We start from the raw sequence: 20320 nt of genomic DNA, 5'->3' as shown, positions 1-20320 counted from the left end.
TGCCACCTTGGCCACTTAATTTTTTCCCCATAGCATTTGCGACGTCTCTGATCTGTCTTCCTCAGTGAGGATGAGTGCTCCACGAGGTCAGAGCACTGCTCTGCCGTGATCGCCACGGGACGGTGACTTCCTGGTTGATAACAGGTGCGCGGTTACTGTTGGCGGCCGATCGAGCAGGACGCCCTTCCCGCCACGTACGAGTCCATAGCCTACGGCGCACCGCGTCACTGTGGAGGCTGCTGGCCGCCACCTCCTGCGGGCAGTGCGGGCCTCGAGGAGCCAGTTACAAGACCCTGCGTGGGCGATGTCAGAAGTGGCATCAGAGATGGATGAGCTGGTTATTCCTTAGGCAAGCATTCGAATTTGAAGTTGAGTAACGAAGCTAGAATCGTGCTGTTTGACTTCTGTTGAGTCTATGGGCAGCTCGGCTCCCTTGCTTGCAGTGGGAATATCTCGAACTGCCCTAAGAAACGAGCGGGATTTGTTAGGCGGCCAACGGGGTTTCGGAGGAAGGTGGAGCAAACAGACCGTCAGGATGGGGACGCCGCTGGGGTGCAGGAACGAGCGGGACCAGCCACCCGGGGCTCCCCGGGCTCCCGCTGCCTCCCCTTGCCGTTCTCCTCTGCACGCGGCCCCTTCCTTCCTTCTTTCATTTATTTATCTTTGATGCAGGCTCACATTCAGGTCGCGCCTACACGCGTAGCCCTTGGTGGCTGTCAGCATAGTTGGGCCAGTTTTTTTCCCTTTCCCGATAAGTCTCAGGGAAGGACTGTGGTCGGCCCGGGTTGTGTCACATGTGCCTTAGGTGTGGTCCAGTCCACTGAGGCCAAGGGCCGCACCTTGCAAGCACGTGGAAACTTCTGTGGGAGACAGGTGGTTAAAATGTGGGAGGGGAAGTCTCAGGAGAGTCGCTGCTCCAGGAAACAGAAGATATGACTCGGAGGGCAGGAGGGGGATTTTGTCGCCAAAGTAAAAAAATGCTTTATTGTACTGTTGTGAACAACTCTATCCACAGGCGAGGGGAAATCGACAGGCACCGTGTCCTCTTACAGGGTCTGAAAGGCTTTAGGGTGCTCGGAAGACGCGTGCGTTTTAGGCCCCGCGTGCTAAGAGCACGCTCGGAGTCCGGTTTTGTCTGGGGGCGGGGCCCGCGGTGGGCGCGCGAGCATGCGTGTTCCCCGCCCCGCACTGCCACCTGCAGAGCCCCGGTCGTGTCCCGTTTCTCCCTCCCGGGGAGGCCGGCGCCTCTGGCCTTCGCGCTGACTCACGTCCCTCCGGGACCTGTTCCCTTTCCCCCTGCAGATCGTGCTGGAGAACAGCAGCCGAGAAGATAAGCACGAATGCCCCTTCGGCCGCAGCAGCATCGAGCTGACCAGGATGCTGTGCGACATCCTGAAAGTGGGCGAGCTGCGTAAGTACCCCCGCCCCGCGGGGGGCAGGGCGCCGGGCAGGGGGGGGGGGGGCGGCGTTCCGGGCTGTGCCTCGGCCCCCAGTGCTGACAGCTGCGCCCGGGCATCACGTGGACCCGCGCGCTTGGGCTTCCTGTGTGGGCGTCCCCGCGTGTCTGCTCTGGGGGTGAACATTGTTACAACCTGCGAGAGTGGAAAAACGGGCAGGTACTGCGACTGAATTCCGAATACCATAGAAATGAGTGTATATTAAAACAGACTGGCATTTAATAGTCTTAGGAAAAAGATCTATGACTTTTCTTCCCTGTAATTCCAGCTTTTAACCTACCGATCGATCATTTTCTTTCTTTTCGAACAATTTTTCTCTACAAAGAAGAATTTCAATACCTTAATGAAGTCTCTTGCTCCCAGTTTCCCACTTGTTTAAAATGCTTTCTCTAAGAAGGAAGGCATTATCAAAGACAACGGGGAGCTGATCATGAAAAAGATGGTCAGAGATATGCTCATTGCTCTGTTTCTTACTTATAGTACAAAATTTAGGAGAAGACACCCAGAGAAAGAGAGCGCAATAATTTCTTTTTTTGCCTTTCACTCACTGGCCTAATGCGGCTTTAGCCTGTTAGAGTGGGTCTGACTGAACTTGACCCTCGACCATCGTCAGCGAGGAGGCTCCTTGAGGCAGCCGACACGTGCACAAATCTTTCCTCGCAGGCTTAATAAGTGGGCGCCAGGAAAGACCGTGCCATGGAAATGTGGGGTGTTTGGCGTGATTGTGGAAGCATACACATTCACTCGCCTGCTTGAGAGCTTAAAAAAAAAAAAAAAAAAAACGCAGTCTGAAACGATTCATGGGAAGAAGTCCGACGATTAAATTGGAAAGTGGGTCATGTGTTATTTACAGAGTAGAACTGACCATGGTACCACTCGAGTCAACTAGAAATTTTAGAACTTGGTGAGGAAAATGCTAAGAAGTCACGCCTGCCTGCCAAGCACAGCAGATGTCCCCATCCTCCAGTGGGGGCGGGTGGGGGAGGGGAGCCGACGGCGGCGGGAGCTGCCGTGGAAGCGCGTGACTCACGAGCCCAAACTCGGGCACTTTTGCGCGAGCGGAGTTGCAGCCTGACCTGGGAGGTTTCTGTGTCGATATCCGCGGGTCCACCGGTCGCCCACGTGGTGATTTCAGTTTACCTGGGTCCCTGAGGTGAGTTCTCATTCGACCGATGTGCTGAGATTCACGTGCGCTGTGTAGCTCCCCATGTATTCGGCTGAAGGATCAAGGTCCCGAATCAAGCAAATCCTGCTGAATCCTCAGTCTGATAACTCTGACTGTTTCACGTTAATCTCAGTTTTATGGGGGGAAACTATAGAAAATCACTTGCTGCAATTGCTGCAAACCATCCATGATTTCCAGAGACTGGGCCACCGTCATGCGCTACTTGGCTGGCGCCCCTTGTGGACAGGCTCTTTCCCCATGTCGCCCTTTCCCTGCTCCTCCCCCACTGCTGCCTTCCCCAGGGGCCATCAGCTCTCATCTCCATGGCAGCAGAAGGTACCCTTGTCTGTGCTCTGACTGCCATTCCCAGGTTTCTGCTCTTCCCTGCCCAACCGATGTGTGTCTGTCATGCCAAAAGTTAACACAGGACAGAGAGACAGTGGAGGACGAGGAGACTGTTGGCAGTGAAGGGAGGCGGGGTTCTGTTTCCGTCGCTTGCCACCTTTGTGCCCTTAGGTAACGTAAGCGCAAACCTCACTGTGCCCTTACATCCCTACCTTTTCTCAGAGATAGATCGGTAATGTTCGGGGTGATGATTCAAGTATAATCGTGCACCGCATAACGACGTTTTGGTCATCAGCAACTGTATGCGTGAGGGTGGTCTCGTAAGATTTTAGTGGAGCAAAAAGCCCTGTGGCCCAGTGAAGGCGTAGCCATCATAGGGTCGTGGCACAATGCATCGCACAGGTGTTCGTGGTGATGCTGGTGCAAGCGAGCTCACTGGGCTGCCCGACACATAAAAGCGTAGCTCATCCAGCTGTGTTCAGTACACGAGGGTAAGCGATCGTTACCAGTCCACGTATCGACTGCACCGCACACCGTGTTGCGTTGAGCCGGCAGCCGCCTCACGCATCCCCCGTGAACCCCGTCTCTCGGTGGCATCGTTTTCCCTTCTGCTTGGTTTGATCTCGTGTCGTTTTCTGCAGTAAGATGCTGCAGAGGCTTCTAGGCTCGGAGCAGTAGGCTCCACCGTAGAGCCTGGGTGTGTAGTGGGCTCTGCACCACGCAGGCTTGTGTAGATGGATACACTCCGTGATGGTCTCACAACGAAAACTGCCCAATGACACGTTTCTCAGATCGCATTGTGTCCTTAAGCCGTGCGCGACGGCAGTTGTGTTCACTTTGGCTCGATTGCAGGTAACTTCAGTGGCTGAAGTTGCAGTCCTAAGGGTGAGAGGTGTACTCTGGGGACGGATAATATTCGACCCAAGGGGACTAACTTGGAAAAGATGGCAGGATGAGGGCAGGGTCAATGTGGATCACCTGGGCCCCACCCTGGGCAGAGAGGGACCGCGGTGGCAGAGTCTGAGCAGAGAGTGTCACTCAAGTAAATGTCAGCTCTGTGCTTCGGGAGTTGGGGTGGGGGCGGGGGGAGGGCGGGCAGAGTAGGGGCTGACTGCTGGCTGGTAAGGAGCAACCCTCCCAGACTTTCGAGGCCCTAGTGGTCTAGCCAGGTCCTGTGGGCTGAGATCACAGAGTGGGGACGAAGGCACATACCTCAGGGGTCCCTGGGGGTACCCCAGATGCCATTCTTGCACTGTAGATTATCCCGTACCCTACCGTCTGCTGGGTGGATGGCTCCCGATGCTCTGCCACTACTCGCTCAGTAGCTGGTCCCAGTCCCCACAGCAAGGCCAGGCCCGGACGGCTACGGCCTCGCATACTCGTGGCAGGTTCCCTTCATCTAAGATGACAAATGTGTGTATTCATTTGTTCCGTAAAATTCTGTTGATTACTACACTGTGCAGGGACTCTGTTGGACACTGGAGCTACAGAGGTGAACCAGGTAAGGTCCCCGTCCCCAAGACACTTCCACTGCAGAGAGCATAAGAGCGAGTTGGGATGGATACTTTTTCCTATTAGTTACAAGTCATTTTATATACACGTGTGTGTATTTCCATCATCTGTTCTAAAGCCCAGTTGTTCCAGTATTTTGATAGTTTAAGTTGTCGAGTTGACCCATGGCTCAGCATCCATCGCAAAGGTCATTCTGGACATTTTACATGGCTGACAAAAGATCCTCATGTTTCTGAAGTCAACATGCCCAAATAAGTTGTTTTCTGCTCATAAAATATTAAAGGATTTGCTACATTCCGATTGAGTGCTAGACATCAGATGATGAAATACCCTGAGGTAAGAGGAAAATTGCTTTTTAATGGATTGCCTCTTGCCCGTTGCCATATTAAATAAGTTGCTAATATGAAAAACAAATCCGAGTGCGCCCTTATGGTGAAGGAGATGTCTGTTTTCCTCCTGAGAAAATTAGTTTTACAAGCAAATCCGTCATCTTTTGGACTGTATGTGTCTGCTTTTCTCTATTCCTAAATTCATAGTTCTTCGCAGATTTGTGTTGGTAATCAACCTGGAGGAACACGACCACATTAGATCTATAAGCAAGAGCCAAGACCACGGATGTACCTAACGAAAAATTTAACTGACTGGAAAAAAGGACAATTTAATTTTCTAGAAATGCTTCGTCTTTCGATTTAACTTGAAATCTTTTGAGGAAACACACTTCAGAATTACCAATTATATTTTGCTATTTAAAAGAAACATATTAATGTTCAATTAAATGACTGATACCAAATATTTAGGCACTTTTTTTTTTAGATTACCTTTTAAATAGCCCTGTATTCTGCTTCTTAGTCATTGGCATTGGAAGAGGCCAATGTTTAATAGTATGGTATGAAAAAGGATGTCTATTTATGTTCTCAAACCACTTTCATCAAAGTCATTTAGCTGAAGCCTATGACACCCCAGGACTTAATGAAGATCAATAGCATCTATGTTTATTAGTGAAGAGAAGATTCACACTGCCTGCATCTCGTCTGGGGTCACTGGCTCAGATTGCTGTCCAGGATGCCCAAAGAACAGTATAGAGAAGCAGGCAAGTCCAGGGGTTGCATTTTGGCATCTGGATGATCCATCTTTCAATCAGCGCTCAGCCACTGATTGGATGTGTCGGGCATGCTTCTTCTCAGTTCTCAGGAAGGAGAGTGCTCTGGCTTAAGTGACAGATGGAGCCAGGAGCTGGAACAATGTCCCTTGTTCCTTCGCGCTCTATATTCCGACTGAAATCGTTTTTTATAATCTGCTTTGTCCATGAGGGTCTTTTGAGAGCAAGGTACTTGTTTCCCTTTAGTTTCAATTTTAAAAATCAGTCAGAACAATTATGGACCTGGATGTGGTCACAGATCCTAATGGCACAGGTTTTACAATGGGAACAAGACGAGGTAGAGGGAAGAGCAAGCCTTCGAAGGAAGAGGTATGTTTGCGGGGAGATGAGGGTGGGGGATAGCGGGGTGTAGTGCCCTCGGGGAATAAGAGAGGCGGAGCCCGGATAAACCCATAGATCCTCGTTATAGATGTGGAGTCCTTCCAAAGATCCTAACGGGCTGAAATTGTAACTTGTTTCTGTTATTGTCATGCTGTCCTCAAAGCCATAAGTTGCTGAGGGGTGCAAGGGAAACTTGGTTTCCGATACAGATAGGCTCCTCACTTATCTGTCGGGTGGCATCACTAACCCACTTACACTGCAGTGTTAGGCAGAGCCGGGATGTTTTATTGCGTCTCTTGTTCATCCATTTATTTGAAAACTACAAGGTTCCTTCTCTGTTGTCACGATCTAATCACTGATGACTCGGGCCACACCCTCTGTCCTCATGGAGTTCACATGCGAACCGGAGAGCCCTTCACATGAACAATCACAAGTCATCTGCTGTTCGTAATACTGCATTTAAGTTATCTAACGTCATTAGGAAGCAGCGTTCGGTTCCTTTCCTTCACAAGGAGGCTGCGCACGGGAGGATCTTGGAAGACGTGACACACCTTAAGTTCACGGGATCACAAAGACGAAGAGAAGAATGGCAGAGGTGTGTGTGTGGTAGGCGACGGTGGTGGAAAATTCCAGGCAGTGAGAACGGTAGTTGGAAAGGCCGGGAGGTTCGGAGAACTCTGCCTCGGTGCGGCTGGAGGAGAAGGCGCGAGGAAACAGGAAATGGCGGCGATGCGGGCAGAAGAGGCTCGAGTCAGGCTGTCAGGATCTGCGGCGCTCGGGAGTCCGGACGTCACCACAGTGGGGCCAGCGTTTCCTGGATGGGACAAGAATTTGTGAGCCCAGTGACGTCCAGGGCCAAGGCCAGCGACAAGCTTGCCTCGCTCAAGCCCTGGCCCAGATGAGGCATCAGTCGGGGGCCTTTCAGCTGCAGGTTGTAGAAAGCCCGACCTCCAATGGCCAATGGAAGAGCCGTTATTAATGTCATAATTTCAGGGTTGAGTAGGTCCCAGAGTTGGTTGACTGCTTAGCAGTGTCATCAGGGACCCAAGTCCTCCCTGTCTTTTGGCTCTGCCATCCTTGGTATACCAAGTAAGTCCGTGGGCTGGTACCAGAATGGCAGCCACCGTTCCGTGGTCCAGAGGGCCAAAGGCCGTCTCGGCCAGTGAGTCTCTTTTAGGCGTGTGGGAATGTTTCTGAAAGCCAGTTAGCGCAGTTCCTCTGGCATCTCATTGGCTAGCGCTATCACCTGCACCTGTGCCCAGCCCAGTCACTGCGGAGGGAATGGAATCTTTTGAAGGTACGACCTGCCATTAGCCACACCTGAGACTAGATGTGAAACCAGCCTTCCCTGAGCAGATGGCCACAGGACGGTGGATAGCCAAAGAAAATGGGAGTTTGTTAAGATAGGGAAAATAGCTACTGGACACCCCTTAATTCATTCCCTTTACTTTAAAAAGTCTTTTCTGCATTTTCCTTGCTGCTGCAGAAAACTACAACAAATTGAAGTCAGATTATAGCCCTCTGTCATTTTGCCTTTACTGGGAATTGACAAAATGCAGTAGTATTTTTTGTTTTAATGGAGCAATACCAAAGGTTGCAGAAAAATGGAAATCGAAGTTTTATTATAATGCATTTCATTTTTCATCACTAAGAAGCTAGGGCTCCACAACCTTACTTTCCTTTTAGCAGATGGATAGTTCCATTTCCTCAATTATACGTTTTTTTTGTGTAGATTATTCTCAGGTGTATTTTAAAGGGCAGAACGAACATACATTTGTGGTTTCATGGCTTCATATTCCTCAGAAACAATTTTGCCATCTTCGCCTATTTGGCCATATATAATTAGGTTAAAATTTAATAATTACTTCTCTGTTTAAAACGACAAGAATGAAATCAATATCACACACTGCAAAAATGTCGGGTGTTCCCTTACTTTGTCTTTCAGTGGCAATATTTATTATAACTCACCAGTGGCGCTGAGTGGAGCACCTTGTGTAATTCATCAACCAGACTCCTCTGCTTTAGCAAGTAAAAATAACACAGATGAGCAATCTGAAGGACTCTTTGGTGTGCAGCAGCAATTAGAACAGACACTTCGCTCTGGGACATTGGCATTCTCATACTTTGAGAAGTCACATCCATCACTTTCATTCTTAGAACTTTCTGGCTAAAGAAAACTCAAGAAAATTCACTTTTAACATTAAACCTCTTAAGGGTTTTTTTCCCCCTCTGAATATTAGCTTGTGTCCACAGTTCAGGGAAAGTTGAAGTCTCTTGGGTCTTGACTTTGTCTTGAATGTTCATATTTTGTTTCTATTTCAACCTTAAATTAAAAGTACACAACAATAATAACAGAACCAAAACAAATTAAAGTAAATGTTTGAGGCCTTAACCTGGCTTTAGAAAGTTATATTCACTTTTGCCCCAAATTAAAACTGTCATAAGAGAGAACATACAATTTATTCTGTAGTGGTTGCTTAGAATAAGTATAAAATGGATATCAGAATTTATAATAAATAGTTTTATCACAAGTCAGGAGGACTTTGCATAAGGTTCTTGCATTCAGAAACAGAAGCCCTGGGTAATAGGCACAGCTGATGTAAGGGCTTTTGTCAAGATGGTTAGCCATCTTGTTCCTTGTTCTCCTATTCGTAACATGGGAATATCATCACCATCATCATCATCATCATCATCACCACCACCATCATCATCATATTCATCATCACCATCATCATCATCATCACCATCATCATCATCACCATCATCATCATCACCACCACCACCACCACCATCATCATATTCATCATCACCATCATCATCATCATCATCACCATCATCATCATCACCATCATCATCATCATCATCACCATCATCATCATCACCACCACCACCACCACCATCATCATATTCATCATCACCATCATCATCATCATCATCACCATCATCATCATCACCATCATCACCACCACCACCATCATCATCATATTCATCATCACCATCATCATCATCATCATCACCATCATCATCATCACCATCATCATCATCACCACCACCACCACCACCATCATCATATTCATCATCACCATCATCATCATCACCATCATCATCATCATATTCATCATCACCATCACCATCATCACCATCATCATCATCACCATCAGCATCATCATCATCATCATCATCACCATCACCATCATCTTCATCATCATCATCATCATCATCATCATCATCATCATTCTTGGTTGAGGAAAAGCAGATTAAAGTGTTCTGTTAACTGTAAAATGCTTATTTGCGAAGAAGATGCTGACCTGAATATGCACAGACTTAGAGGCTCCGAGATGCATCCGGAGCAAAGCCTACTCTTTCTGTACGCCTAGTGGCTGTCTTAAAGAAAACACTTCGTCTGTGCCTGTGCTGTTATACTTTCTCCTGTTTATTAATACTTTTGAGATTCTGCGCTGTTTGACCAGAAGGTGGTACTTGAGGGTACCTCTAAAATCACAGTGTCATGCTTATCTCCATAGAAAGTGCTTATGAGAGAAATTAAACCTGGCGGTTGAAAGGAGACCTCATTAAGCACATCTCAATTATAAATGGATGAAAATAAGTTATATGTATCATAGATGTTTAGGGACTTGCTCCTTTTTACATTATTTCTGAGGTGATACATAGTGTCCGTTCTTGTCGTCTCTTAGGTTATCTTAGGTTATAGATCGAGAGGGGAGCCTGGCAGGTTTGCTTCTTAATGAAGAGCGACCCAGATACATTGGCAGAACGCAGGTGCCCACTGCATCCTCCTGCCCTGTAGCCCTTCAGGTCCATCTCGAGCATCAGTGTGGGTGGCTGTCTTGGTCCCTCCTCTGAACCCCCTGCCGCGGGAGGGCATTGCACCCTCCCGTGGAGGAACACTTTACCTGCGCCTGTGTTGTTACACTTTCTACTGTTTATTAGTACTTTTCTTCTTTCATTTGTGGCCCATTTCCCCTCAAAGTCGAGGTGGTTTGTAGAAAAGCATAAAGATAATTCAAGAAATTTTTTCAAATCTTGGAAGAGGCAAATAAAAAATAAAATAAAATAAATGAATTATGGATGTTTGCAAAGCACGTGTCAGGAAAGGCCTTTGTACGTACTGCTGATGGACCTTCAGTGCGGCTCAAAATCTGCTTCCCAGGGAAGCCGAGGACCTTGGGGATAGACAAGAAGTCAGTGTACATCTTACTTGAGTAAACGTGATATGAAAGCTCAAATGCCGATTTCACCTAACGCTAAAATTTTATTTGATAACATTTAATATCATTTGTTAAAGATGACAGAATAGGACACATTCTTAGCATCATATTATTATTATTATTTTTTAAAAAAGCTATTGTAAAGCAACGAGCCAACATTGTATTTAAAGTGATGATGGCAAAACAGCTTCCCTGGTAAAAACTAGAACTAAAGCAGGATGCTATCGGATGCCCATATTCATCATCATAATTCCTCCTCGATCTGGATAGCACACACAAATAGAGGTATAGTTCATCGATAGAAACAAAGTATTTTGAATTATAGACAATGAAACTTATTTATCTAGAAATCTCTGAAGAAGCAAAAGAAAAGCCGGTAGAATCAATGTAATTTAGAAGAGCAGTTACATAGTGGGGAAAATAAAATTTAATAGCATTTTCATATGTCAGTGATAATTAGGTAATTATAAAATGGATAAAAAGAAATTTTTTTAGCAATGGCAATAAAAATATAAAATATTCAGAATAATCTCAATAGAAGAAGACATCTTGGACCTACTGGAAGAAAAAGATAAGACTTTGCTAAAATATACAGTACAAGTTTTAAATAAATAAGCAAGTGTTCTACGTGGTAGGAAAACACGAATACTGTGATAAAGATGTCAGCTCTCCGAGTCAGCGTGCGGGCTTGTATCTCTTTTCAAAGCACCGGTGGGGGCTAGGACGGAAACTGATGGCTGATTGTCAAGTTCATTGGAAGAGTAAGGACATGAACATTGGTATGGAAGAAAAGATAAAGAAAAGCGATGAAAAATGAATAGAAATAAAAATATGTTTCTTTTTCTGAAACATTTCTTTTGCAAGGAAGTCCAAAGAACGTAATTATATATATACATACATGTATATGTATATATATGTGTGTGTATATATATATATATATACGTGTTTCCTCAAGTTTCATTTACTAACATTCTGCCATATTGGTTTTATCATTCTCTTTACACACACACACACACATGCACACACATGCACACGTACTGTTATAAAAGTATGAAAAATAAATTTTTTACAGCAGAAAAAATTTTAAATATAGTTTGAAGGTAAAAATCAAAATAAATAAATAAAAGTGATTTTATTTATTTTATTTTTTTGGGGGGGGGGTGTGGCAAGGCAACCCTTGGTTGACCTCACAGATTGCAAGGGCCTTGTCAGCTTACAATCCCTTATTTTTTTATTTTTTACGCCAACGGCACTTGGTCTTCCTGGGTGGTCTCCCATCCAAGTCCTAACCAGGCCCAACTCTGCCTAGCTTCCAAGATCAGATGGGATCGGGTGTGTTCAGGGTGGCGTGGCTATAGACAAATAAAAGTGATTTTGCATTTCCAGCTCTGACCTGTAGTCTCTGAGGGAGAGCAAGCAGAAGGTGCTGGGCGCCCTGCCTCGCGAGCGGCTTCCCCGGAGAGCTGGAGGGAGGGAGGGAGGCTCAGGTGCCGCTGGATGAGATGTGATGGCAGGAGCAACCCCCGGAGCCTCGCGCCCCTCCCCCTCCTCTTGCTCCTCAGGGCAATTGGGTGAGAAGGCCTACTGAGCCCAAATTTGAACTAGAAAATAACACTACAGTGTATTCATTCGCCAAAGAGGAAAAAATGATCTATTTTCAATCTTGTGTTTCAGAAAACACACAGCTGTGTGACTTCCTAATTTATTATATTCCCAGCTGCCAGCTCCCAGCTTGTTCCTTCTTTCTTACCTGACCCCCGGCTGCTGGAAATAGGCTAGCTTTAACCAGCCCAGGGCGTGGGCTCCAGTGGGGACACACAGGGGTCAGTAAACCGCTCCTCTGAAGATGCCTCCTGCCTAGGCAGGTGAGCCCAGCCACTAGGGCCTAAAAGGAGCCAGGTCCCTCGGGACGGCTGCCGTAGGCTAGGAAGTCAGGCCGCGCGCCCCTTGCAGGCCAGCGCCAGCTGCCCGCATGTCTCTGGAGTGTGGTCATTCCCCGCCTCTAGGGAGCGGGACCCAGCGCTGGATCTCAGCAAATGAGCCTGCTGTGGCTTCCCTTAACTCAGCCTTCCAAGGGTTTTGGCCAGAAGAACAGATTGCATCTGTGGCCTAAGCCTCTTTAGAAGTGTGAATCACTCCTCCCCCCCACCCCCCACCAAAGAAGCTATTTTGAGGTTTCTAATTGCATATTTCTATGTTGTTTTCTCATAGAGTGAGTAAGGAGAATGACTTGCATTTTGTAAAACAGAAATCTGCCCGTTTCTGTGCCCTTCTGTCTTGTGTCACCCGGGCCACCGATTGATTCCTGAGCGTGGCTGTGCGTCAGCTTGACTTGGGGGAGCTTCTGTGATACATAAATTCCTGCACTGGAATCCAGAAATCAGTGCGTTCAGGAAATCCTCCAGTTCTTTCCTAAGCAGCCTGGCTGCCCCCTGCCCACTGCGTTGGGGAGTCTCTGTCGAACCCCACGGCCTCCGCCATGGTAGTTTGGATCATGGTTAAGTGGGTATCTTGATGGGGCGCTAAGAGCTCTAGACTGGACATCAGAAGACCTGGATTCTGGTCCGATGTCCACCACTGAGCAGCTGTAGACAAACCCCTTGTCCCATGTGGTCCTCAGCTCTTCTGCTGTAAAACACCGTCATTGCCCAGTGACCGCCTACCCCAAAGCTGCTGTACCCAGTAAGGGGGTTCTGACCACGAGCTTGGTTACTTAGGATTTTGCCGTCATAAGTTCTTGAGTGACATGTGTAAAACCTAGACTAGGACTGGATTCTGAGCAGGAGAACTGTGAGGTGCCCGGCGACTGCGTCGGGCGGTGCTTATAGCGCTTAGGCGACCTCGCAGGACAGACTGAGGGACTAGTTTTCTCCTGTGCAGATATGACTCTTTTTCTCTTTTGAATATTAAATATAGTTAAATGTGCTTTTCTCACTATGAATTTTTGTGTTCTTTGGCATATCAACTTTGTTGCTGCCAAAGAGTCCTTTGGGAAGAATGAAACCTTAATTTCGCCAGAACAGAGCAAGGAAACGGAAAAAAGAAAAGATCCTCGCTCTCCGTTCTTCCCCGCCTCACAGATGTCACCCCATCTTCTCCTCCTACCTCTGCAGCCTCCCGGCCGGGCTGGCTGGCTTTGCCCTCCGCGGTGCAGGGAGCCTGCTGGGGGCAGAAGCAGCCGCCTGACCCACCTTTAGTTAGAAACAGGGCTGTTTAAATCATCCGGAAACTTGGAGGAAGAAACCAGCTCAAGGCGATCACTGCCAGACATTTTTCTGCAGGTCACACCTGTCTCCGCCCCGAGAAGCCCAGCTCTAACGGCTCGTGGGCTTTTATTGGCTATTTAATAGGTTGAGAAATTGCTTTTTACTGGAGCCCATAAGATAAGACAAAATCTTACAGAAATACACAGACTTATTTTCCCATCCCCACCTGTCCAGGTCAGAACTAATCCTGCTGCTTTTCTACATCATTAATGTCATCAGGGGAAAACTCAAAGGTAAGGGCCCCAGGGGTTGATCATTTTGATCACTTAATGAATGTTTGGATTAGGGTCTACCTTAATGTATACATTTTAACAAAATTTCCTATTTGATTTTACTATAAAAATGAGCTGATATCACGTATATTACTTTGTGACCTGATTCTTTTCACCTGATGTGTCACAGGCTTCTTTCCTTCAGTAAATTGGTTCATTTGCTGTTTATTCAGACTTTTAATAGCCACATAGTGTGGTTATATTGTGATTATAGATATATAGAGATAGTATCCCATTGTATCAAAATATGAGTCTCTTATTGACAGATGTTTGCACTGTGTACAGATTTTTGTCTTCATAAAGGGCACCAGGATGAACATTTGCTCAGTCAAAACATTTAATGTCTCAGCATCAGGGCTGTAGCAGCGAGATGAAGCCGAATACTATTTCTCTTCTTAAGTCACATATATTTTACTTGAAGAAAAGCAGACAGTAAACAAACGAAGAAGTATTTCACATGCTTAAAAATGCCACAGAGAGAAGTCAAGCAGGAAAGGATGGATGTCTGACCTTGCCACACTAAGGAGATGATGGTGACCAAAAATATGAAGGAAATGAGGGAAACGGGCCAAGAAAGTACCTGGACGAGAGTTTTCCCAAAAGATGGGACAGCAGTTAAAGGCCCTGAGTCCAGAGCGTCCAGCATGGGATGGAAGGGCGAGGAGGCCAGTGTGGCAGGGAGCGACAACCAGGGAAAGGCTGGCCGGAGACAAGATGGGCTGGAGGACAGAGAGACTCCGCAGGCCCTTGGAGGCCGTCCTCACAAGTGTGGCTTTTAGCGCGAGGGAAAACAAATCACGGCATGGATTGCGCGCATGTGTGACATGATGTGACTTACAGTTTGAAGAACCGTTTGGCTGACACGTTGAGTTTAGACCGCAGGAGAGAGCAGGTTTATGCGCTGTACTACCATGAGCATGTTGAGAGAGAATGGCATCTCGGCCTAGGCATTAGCAGTTGGGTTCTGAAAAGTAGCCGGATTTCAGACACGTACAGTATATGTACTTTTTTCCAGAGGAGGAAAAAGAAACACTGCATTTGTTCCTATTTCTAATTTTTTAAATTAAAATATAGTTAACATGCAATCGTATATTAGTTTCAAGTATACAACATAGTCATTCAACAGTTATATACCTAGCGTGGTGGTTACCATGATAAGTCTAGTAACCACGGTAAAGGCAGAGCCAACGATGTTTCTCAGTAGATTGGATGTGGGGTGGGGCATAAAAGGAAGGGTCAGCGTGGACCAGTAGACGCGTGGAGTTGTCACTGGGGACGACGGGGGGCGTAGAAGATCAGCAGTTCCGACGTGGACGTGTGAGTCTTGAGACGCCTTGTAGACATCCAGATAGAGAGGTCTGTTTCGTAGCTGGATGCGCACACATCTGGAGTTCAGGGGTGGTCGAGTGCTGAGGTTTAACTGGGTATCATCAGCGTACAGACAGTCTTTAAAGCTGTGAAACTGGAGAGAGCTTCGAAGGGGCATCAGGATGGAGCCCTGAAACACCCCAAAAGCTAAAGGTTGGGGAGAAGAGGAGGAACCAGGAGAGAAATTGTAGGAATGTAGGACGAGAACCAGGAGAAAGTTCAATTAAAGGCAGAGGAGGGATCGCCCATGTGGGGTGCTGCTGATCATGGAGTCCATAAGGCTTGAGACTCGAGTATTGATTTTAACCACGCGGAGGTCAGGGGTGACCCGGCCAAGGGCGGTGTCCGTGGGGTGGGGGGGAAGAGAGCCTGACCATGTGGGCCGACAGCAGGCGAGCTCAGAGGGGTTGGCGCCGTGAGTGCGGTGGAGGCTGCCCCCCCCAACCCATCCCAGTTCGCCCCCGCAGCCAGGGCTCTGTCGAAGGCCTGGGTCGGATCTGTTTACTCTGATTTGTTAGGATGAGGCGGCTCCTGTTTTCTCTCAGAGTCAAGTGCAAACTTCTTTTCACCACCCCCACGCTCCGCAAATCCTAGCGCGACGCGCTTCCTTTCCCCGCTGGACGCGTGCACGCACCGGCTGCTCATCCTGGAACGCTCGCCCTGCTACCTCACGCTCAGCCTTCAGCCCCGCTCCCCGCCAGCTCCCTTCCCCTGGGCCAGGCGTGGCCCCCGACTCCCCCCACCGAGGCACGCCTCACTCCATGGCACACCACACGGACGGGGCAGATGCGCTTGTCTGTCTTCGCACATTTTCTCCCTCCAGCTCCGTCTGCTCCGTAATTAGTGGCAGTCCCCTCCAGATGCCTGTGCAAGGCTGTTCATCGGCCCAGGACGAATGAGACGCTTGGAGAGGCTGCATGGGAGGCAGCTAGCAGGCGCCTTAGAGAACTGGATAGACGATGGCTTTGGTATGAATTGAATCCACTGGCTCTGGGGCTATCACTTAGACAGTTAGTAGCCAATAAAACTCTCAGTCGGGACGAGCAATGCCGTGTGGATGAAAAAAGGCAGTGGGACGGGTCTTGGCCGCAGTGTCTGACACACCGGAAGATCTCAGCAGGTATCGTCTGTCGCCATCGTCCGAATGGGGGCAGCACTAGAAACCTGGCCCACCAGGGTCAGCCCTCCTCTGCTGGGACCTACCTATTGGGTTGCGGGGCAACTCGAGGCCAAAATGTGTCACTGTCAGTCAGGTGGAGGTCAGGGTCCAGCAGGTGAATCCTGCTATGGCTAGACTCTCACCAGTGTGACAATCTCTTCCTGTGAGAGTGGAGTCCAAGTCTCTTTGCTGATCCTGGTTTTGAGGAAAGTCGGAATCATAGCCCGTAACACTTATTGACCTATTTTTCTCTGCCTACCTTAAGCTTATCTTAAGGTTGGGTTTGCAGGTAATGAGGAAACAAATTAAAACGAAAAAAAATTTGAACAAAACCAAAATTAACAACCTCTCTGGCTGTCGAGCCATTTTGCTTCTCTCTTAGGACATTGGTTGTTATGGCTGATGGAATGGTAAGAAAGGGAACCTTGGACTTTTTAAAAAATTTACCAGTTCCTACGCCATGTGGTCGCCTGCATTTATGCTTAAGATGATAACATAATTTCTGTTGTTTTTGAATATTCTTTTTGAGTCATGACCTTGAGTCATTTGGTTTCTAACTTTGAATAATTCGTGAGATGTAGTTGCAGGCATTATATCTCAAAAAATAGAGAAAAATATATCTGAAAGGAGGCAGTCAAGTAGCTGTCTCTCGAAGTAGTTACGAATAGTGACTCATCGGGGGCAACAAAATCACTTTAGCGAATTTTGAATAGCATTTTAAATATTGGAATAGAATAATTTTTAGAGCGCTTCACAAATAGCGAAGGCGAGTGTTTCGTGAGTTTTCCATTCATCAGCGTGCGTGCTGGGAGACAATGCAGAATGGATTTGTTGTGAAGGTCACAGCTGAAGAAGTTTAAAAGCCTTGCCTCCTGTCCTGTCATGAGGCAATTCACCTTGACTGCTTACTCAGGAGGACATGCGTGGCACGTTTTCTGATGCAAATGCGTCATTCCGTCAGCTTATCTCAAGGGCTGAGTCAGTCGCTTGCCACACAGCCATGCAAGCGAGGCCCAGCAGCATCTCCTGCAGGATTCCTGTTTACACCTTTTCCCTTGGTACTGGCCTCAGGTTCTTAGTGACACCCTTGAATTTCCCCGCTTGTTCCTCTTAGGAAGGCTAAGGTTAGATTAGAAAGGAAGAATTGTGTATGTGACATTTCCTATGTGTACATAAGAGGGAGCCACAAGACACGTCTTTACAGGAAAGGAAAGCGTCAGTTCTTTGTGTCAAAAATGGCTGGAGCTTTAAAACAACTTTCGGGTTTCTGATTTATTTCGGTGTTTCACCCGTGTCGTATCTGCAAAAAAAAAAATATTCTGTTTTAAATAATTCTGAGTGATGAAAAGCCTGTATCTAAAACCTAAGCAGAAATGTCTGATTAAATGATAGATGCCCTTCATGTCTTCTGGACCCCCTTCACGGCCAATTTAGGGCCTGAGAAACAGTTCTGAGGTCCGGACTAATACGAAAATCTTCGAATAATCTTCATTCCCACTCAAGCCTGGGGCTGTGGAATGCTTCCTTTTGCTTCGGGCATTAAAGACTCCCAAACCTGGTGTTTGTCTGCTTCCCTACCCATACTTTCTGTACAACTCAAAAAAAAAAAAAAAATGCCCCTACATGGGGGTTTAGGGGGCCAGGGGAATGGGGTTAAGGGTTAAAGAAGTACAAATTAGTAGTTGATAGGTGGTCACAGGGCTGGGGAGCACGGCGGAGGGAATGCAGTCAGCAGTAATGTATTGGCTCGGCGGAGGGCCAGGGGAGAGAAGGAACAATTAGGGGGATCATTTTATAAACTATATAAATGTCTAACCAATACACTACGTATTTGGAACTAATTAAAAAAAAAAAATAAAGCCCTAAAACAAAACAAAACAAAAAATGTCTCTAAACTACCCACCCAACCGGTTTGCACCATGCTTAGATCTGACCCATTCAAGGTCCCTAAACAAGTCGAACTGTCTCGTTTGGGCCTTGGCTTCTTGGGATTCCCTCCACCAGGTGCCTTTGTTCCGATGTCAACCTAGCATCTGTTGCCCACATTCTCACCACGGAACCTTTGGGGACCCTCTCAACTGATTCGAATTCTTCATGCTTCTGCCGAGTGCCTCCCATGTGCCAAGAACAGTGCCTGGGCGCGTCCACAAAGAAGACGCAATTCCTACCTTCGTCACCTCTCCTTCCTGAGAACCAGCTCACAGAATTATTAGACAGATATCTGCTGAGCATCTACCATGTCCCACACCTTGTGCTAGGCTCCGGGACTTGACTCATCTGTCGAAGATAATCTAAAAGTCGATCGTGGAATTATCTGTAGGCTCCTCATTAACTTATTTTCTAGCACAAGTACAGCCAAATGAATTAAATTATTGAGACACATGAGAACATCTCCAAGCATCATTTAAAGCTCTTCAGTGAAGAGGCATTCTATAGAAATAAAAGAAAAGACTAATAAGGCTGTTTTTCCTATAGTAATCCTGTGATTTCTATTACTGTTTAGACAAGGGATATTTTAGAGCATATATTTTATTTCTGAATCTTTTTTATTATAGGTAGTGGAGAGGATCAGCATTTTTATTTTTTTAAATAAATGATCACATAATAATTGCCCTTGATTTTTCTGTCATTTTTCTATCAAATAAAGGGGGAAAAACATATAAAACCAGCATCATATCATATATATATGTGTATATATATATTAAGATTTAAAATCAACACATTAAAAATCAAGTCAGCACCAGGAAACCTCATCGTCAACATCAGAAATCAAATATTGTCTTATTCTTGGCAATTTTGTGAGAACATTAAACCTTTTTGACATATATATTGGCCATTTATGTTTTGTGTATCAACATGATTGCTTTTATTCTAATTTTGTGAGAATTACACTTGCCTTATATTGCATAAATAAGATAAACCAATGGCATTATCAGGTGGCGCATGTTTTTGATATAGGGACTAGGAAGATTGATTCTATGAAATAATGATAATAGATGATTCTAATTTGGAACATGTATAGGGTGATGATTTTACTTAGACATTTCAGATTGTTTCAAAAATATTAAAATAGAGGAGCCGTACATTGACTTGTATTCTTAAGTAACAACAATTAAGTTGTGCTGCCCGAGCTCTATCGTCTGTTTTTTAGACTCTTTAACCACTTTTGAGACCACACGGCCCTTTATCAAGTTCCCCAAAGCCTATGAGGTAGTTGGGCAGTAATTTATTTTTTAAGCATTTAGATTCTTTTTAATACTTTTATTAAAAGAGTAGCACATGATATTATAAAGTACTTTAAATCGATACAGGAGATTTAAAATAAAGAGAATTCCCCTTTTTCATCCTCACTTTGTTTCTTCCTGAGTCCCAGCTCTTGGTAATCACTCTGACTTGATGGGCTCTCCTAGTCCTTTTCATTGCATATACTATTATATATATACACACACACGCACACACAATATATGTGTGTGCGTGTGTGTGTGAGAGTGGGGGGGGGAGAGAGAGATTGATTATAGAATTCATTATTTTTAATGACTGGATAATATTCCAGCATAATGTCTGACCTAAGACAGTGCTTGAAATGTGAGTGTGAACAGGTCGGGTTTACCTGTAGGGAGTGTGTTCATTTTAATGTGGAGAAATTGAAGGGCCCGGGAGATGGTCTTTTTGGCTAATATTAGTAGAGAAGATATTGTAGAATGAGTTTTTTTTTTCTTTTTAAGTTATCCTAAATAAAGGAAGATGACATCAAATTAATTGTTCACTTTATTTGCTAAATTTTTTAAAATTTTGCGGCCTAATTAGATTTGGGGGAAGGGAGTAATAGTCCAAATGTACAATACTAGAAGCTCTCTCTGGAATTCTTTCAAGAAGAGTTGAATCAAAACATCAAAAATTGATTCTGTTCTTGAACAACAATCCTACTCAAGACTCTGAAATACAGTTATGAAATCCTGTGCTAGTTTCTTCTTGAGAGCGTGAAGCCAGCTTTGGAGAAGACAGAATTTTTTTTCTAAGATTGGGAGTGTTATGAGGAATGTGAGGTGTGTCCATGTGTATGGGTG

General features: G+C 46.0%; 1 protein-coding gene and 1 pseudogene across 5 annotated transcripts in view; one reads left to right on the top strand and one right to left on the bottom strand.

Moving 5' to 3' along the window:
• Positions 1–20320, top strand: part of ELMO1 (engulfment and cell motility 1) — a 422552-nt gene that overhangs the window by 221208 nt on the left and 181024 nt on the right. For all 5 annotated transcript variants that reach the window (XM_036230489.1, XM_036230485.1, XM_036230487.1 and 2 more), the window contains exon 15: positions 1303–1411. In XM_036230489.1, the coding sequence (XP_036086382.1) occupies positions 1303–1411 (109 nt within the window). The remainder of the gene's footprint in view (positions 1–1302; positions 1412–20320) is intronic.
• On the bottom strand, positions 11430–11548 carry LOC118611159 (annotated as a pseudogene).

The sequence above is a fragment of the Rousettus aegyptiacus genome, unplaced genomic scaffold, assembly GCF_014176215.1.
Source record: "Rousettus aegyptiacus isolate mRouAeg1 unplaced genomic scaffold, mRouAeg1.p scaffold_m13_p_13, whole genome shotgun sequence".
Classification (NCBI taxonomy): Eukaryota; Metazoa; Chordata; class Mammalia; order Chiroptera; family Pteropodidae; genus Rousettus; species Rousettus aegyptiacus.
Note: the sequence above shows the minus strand (reverse complement) of the source record. Positions and strands in the feature narration are given on the sequence as shown.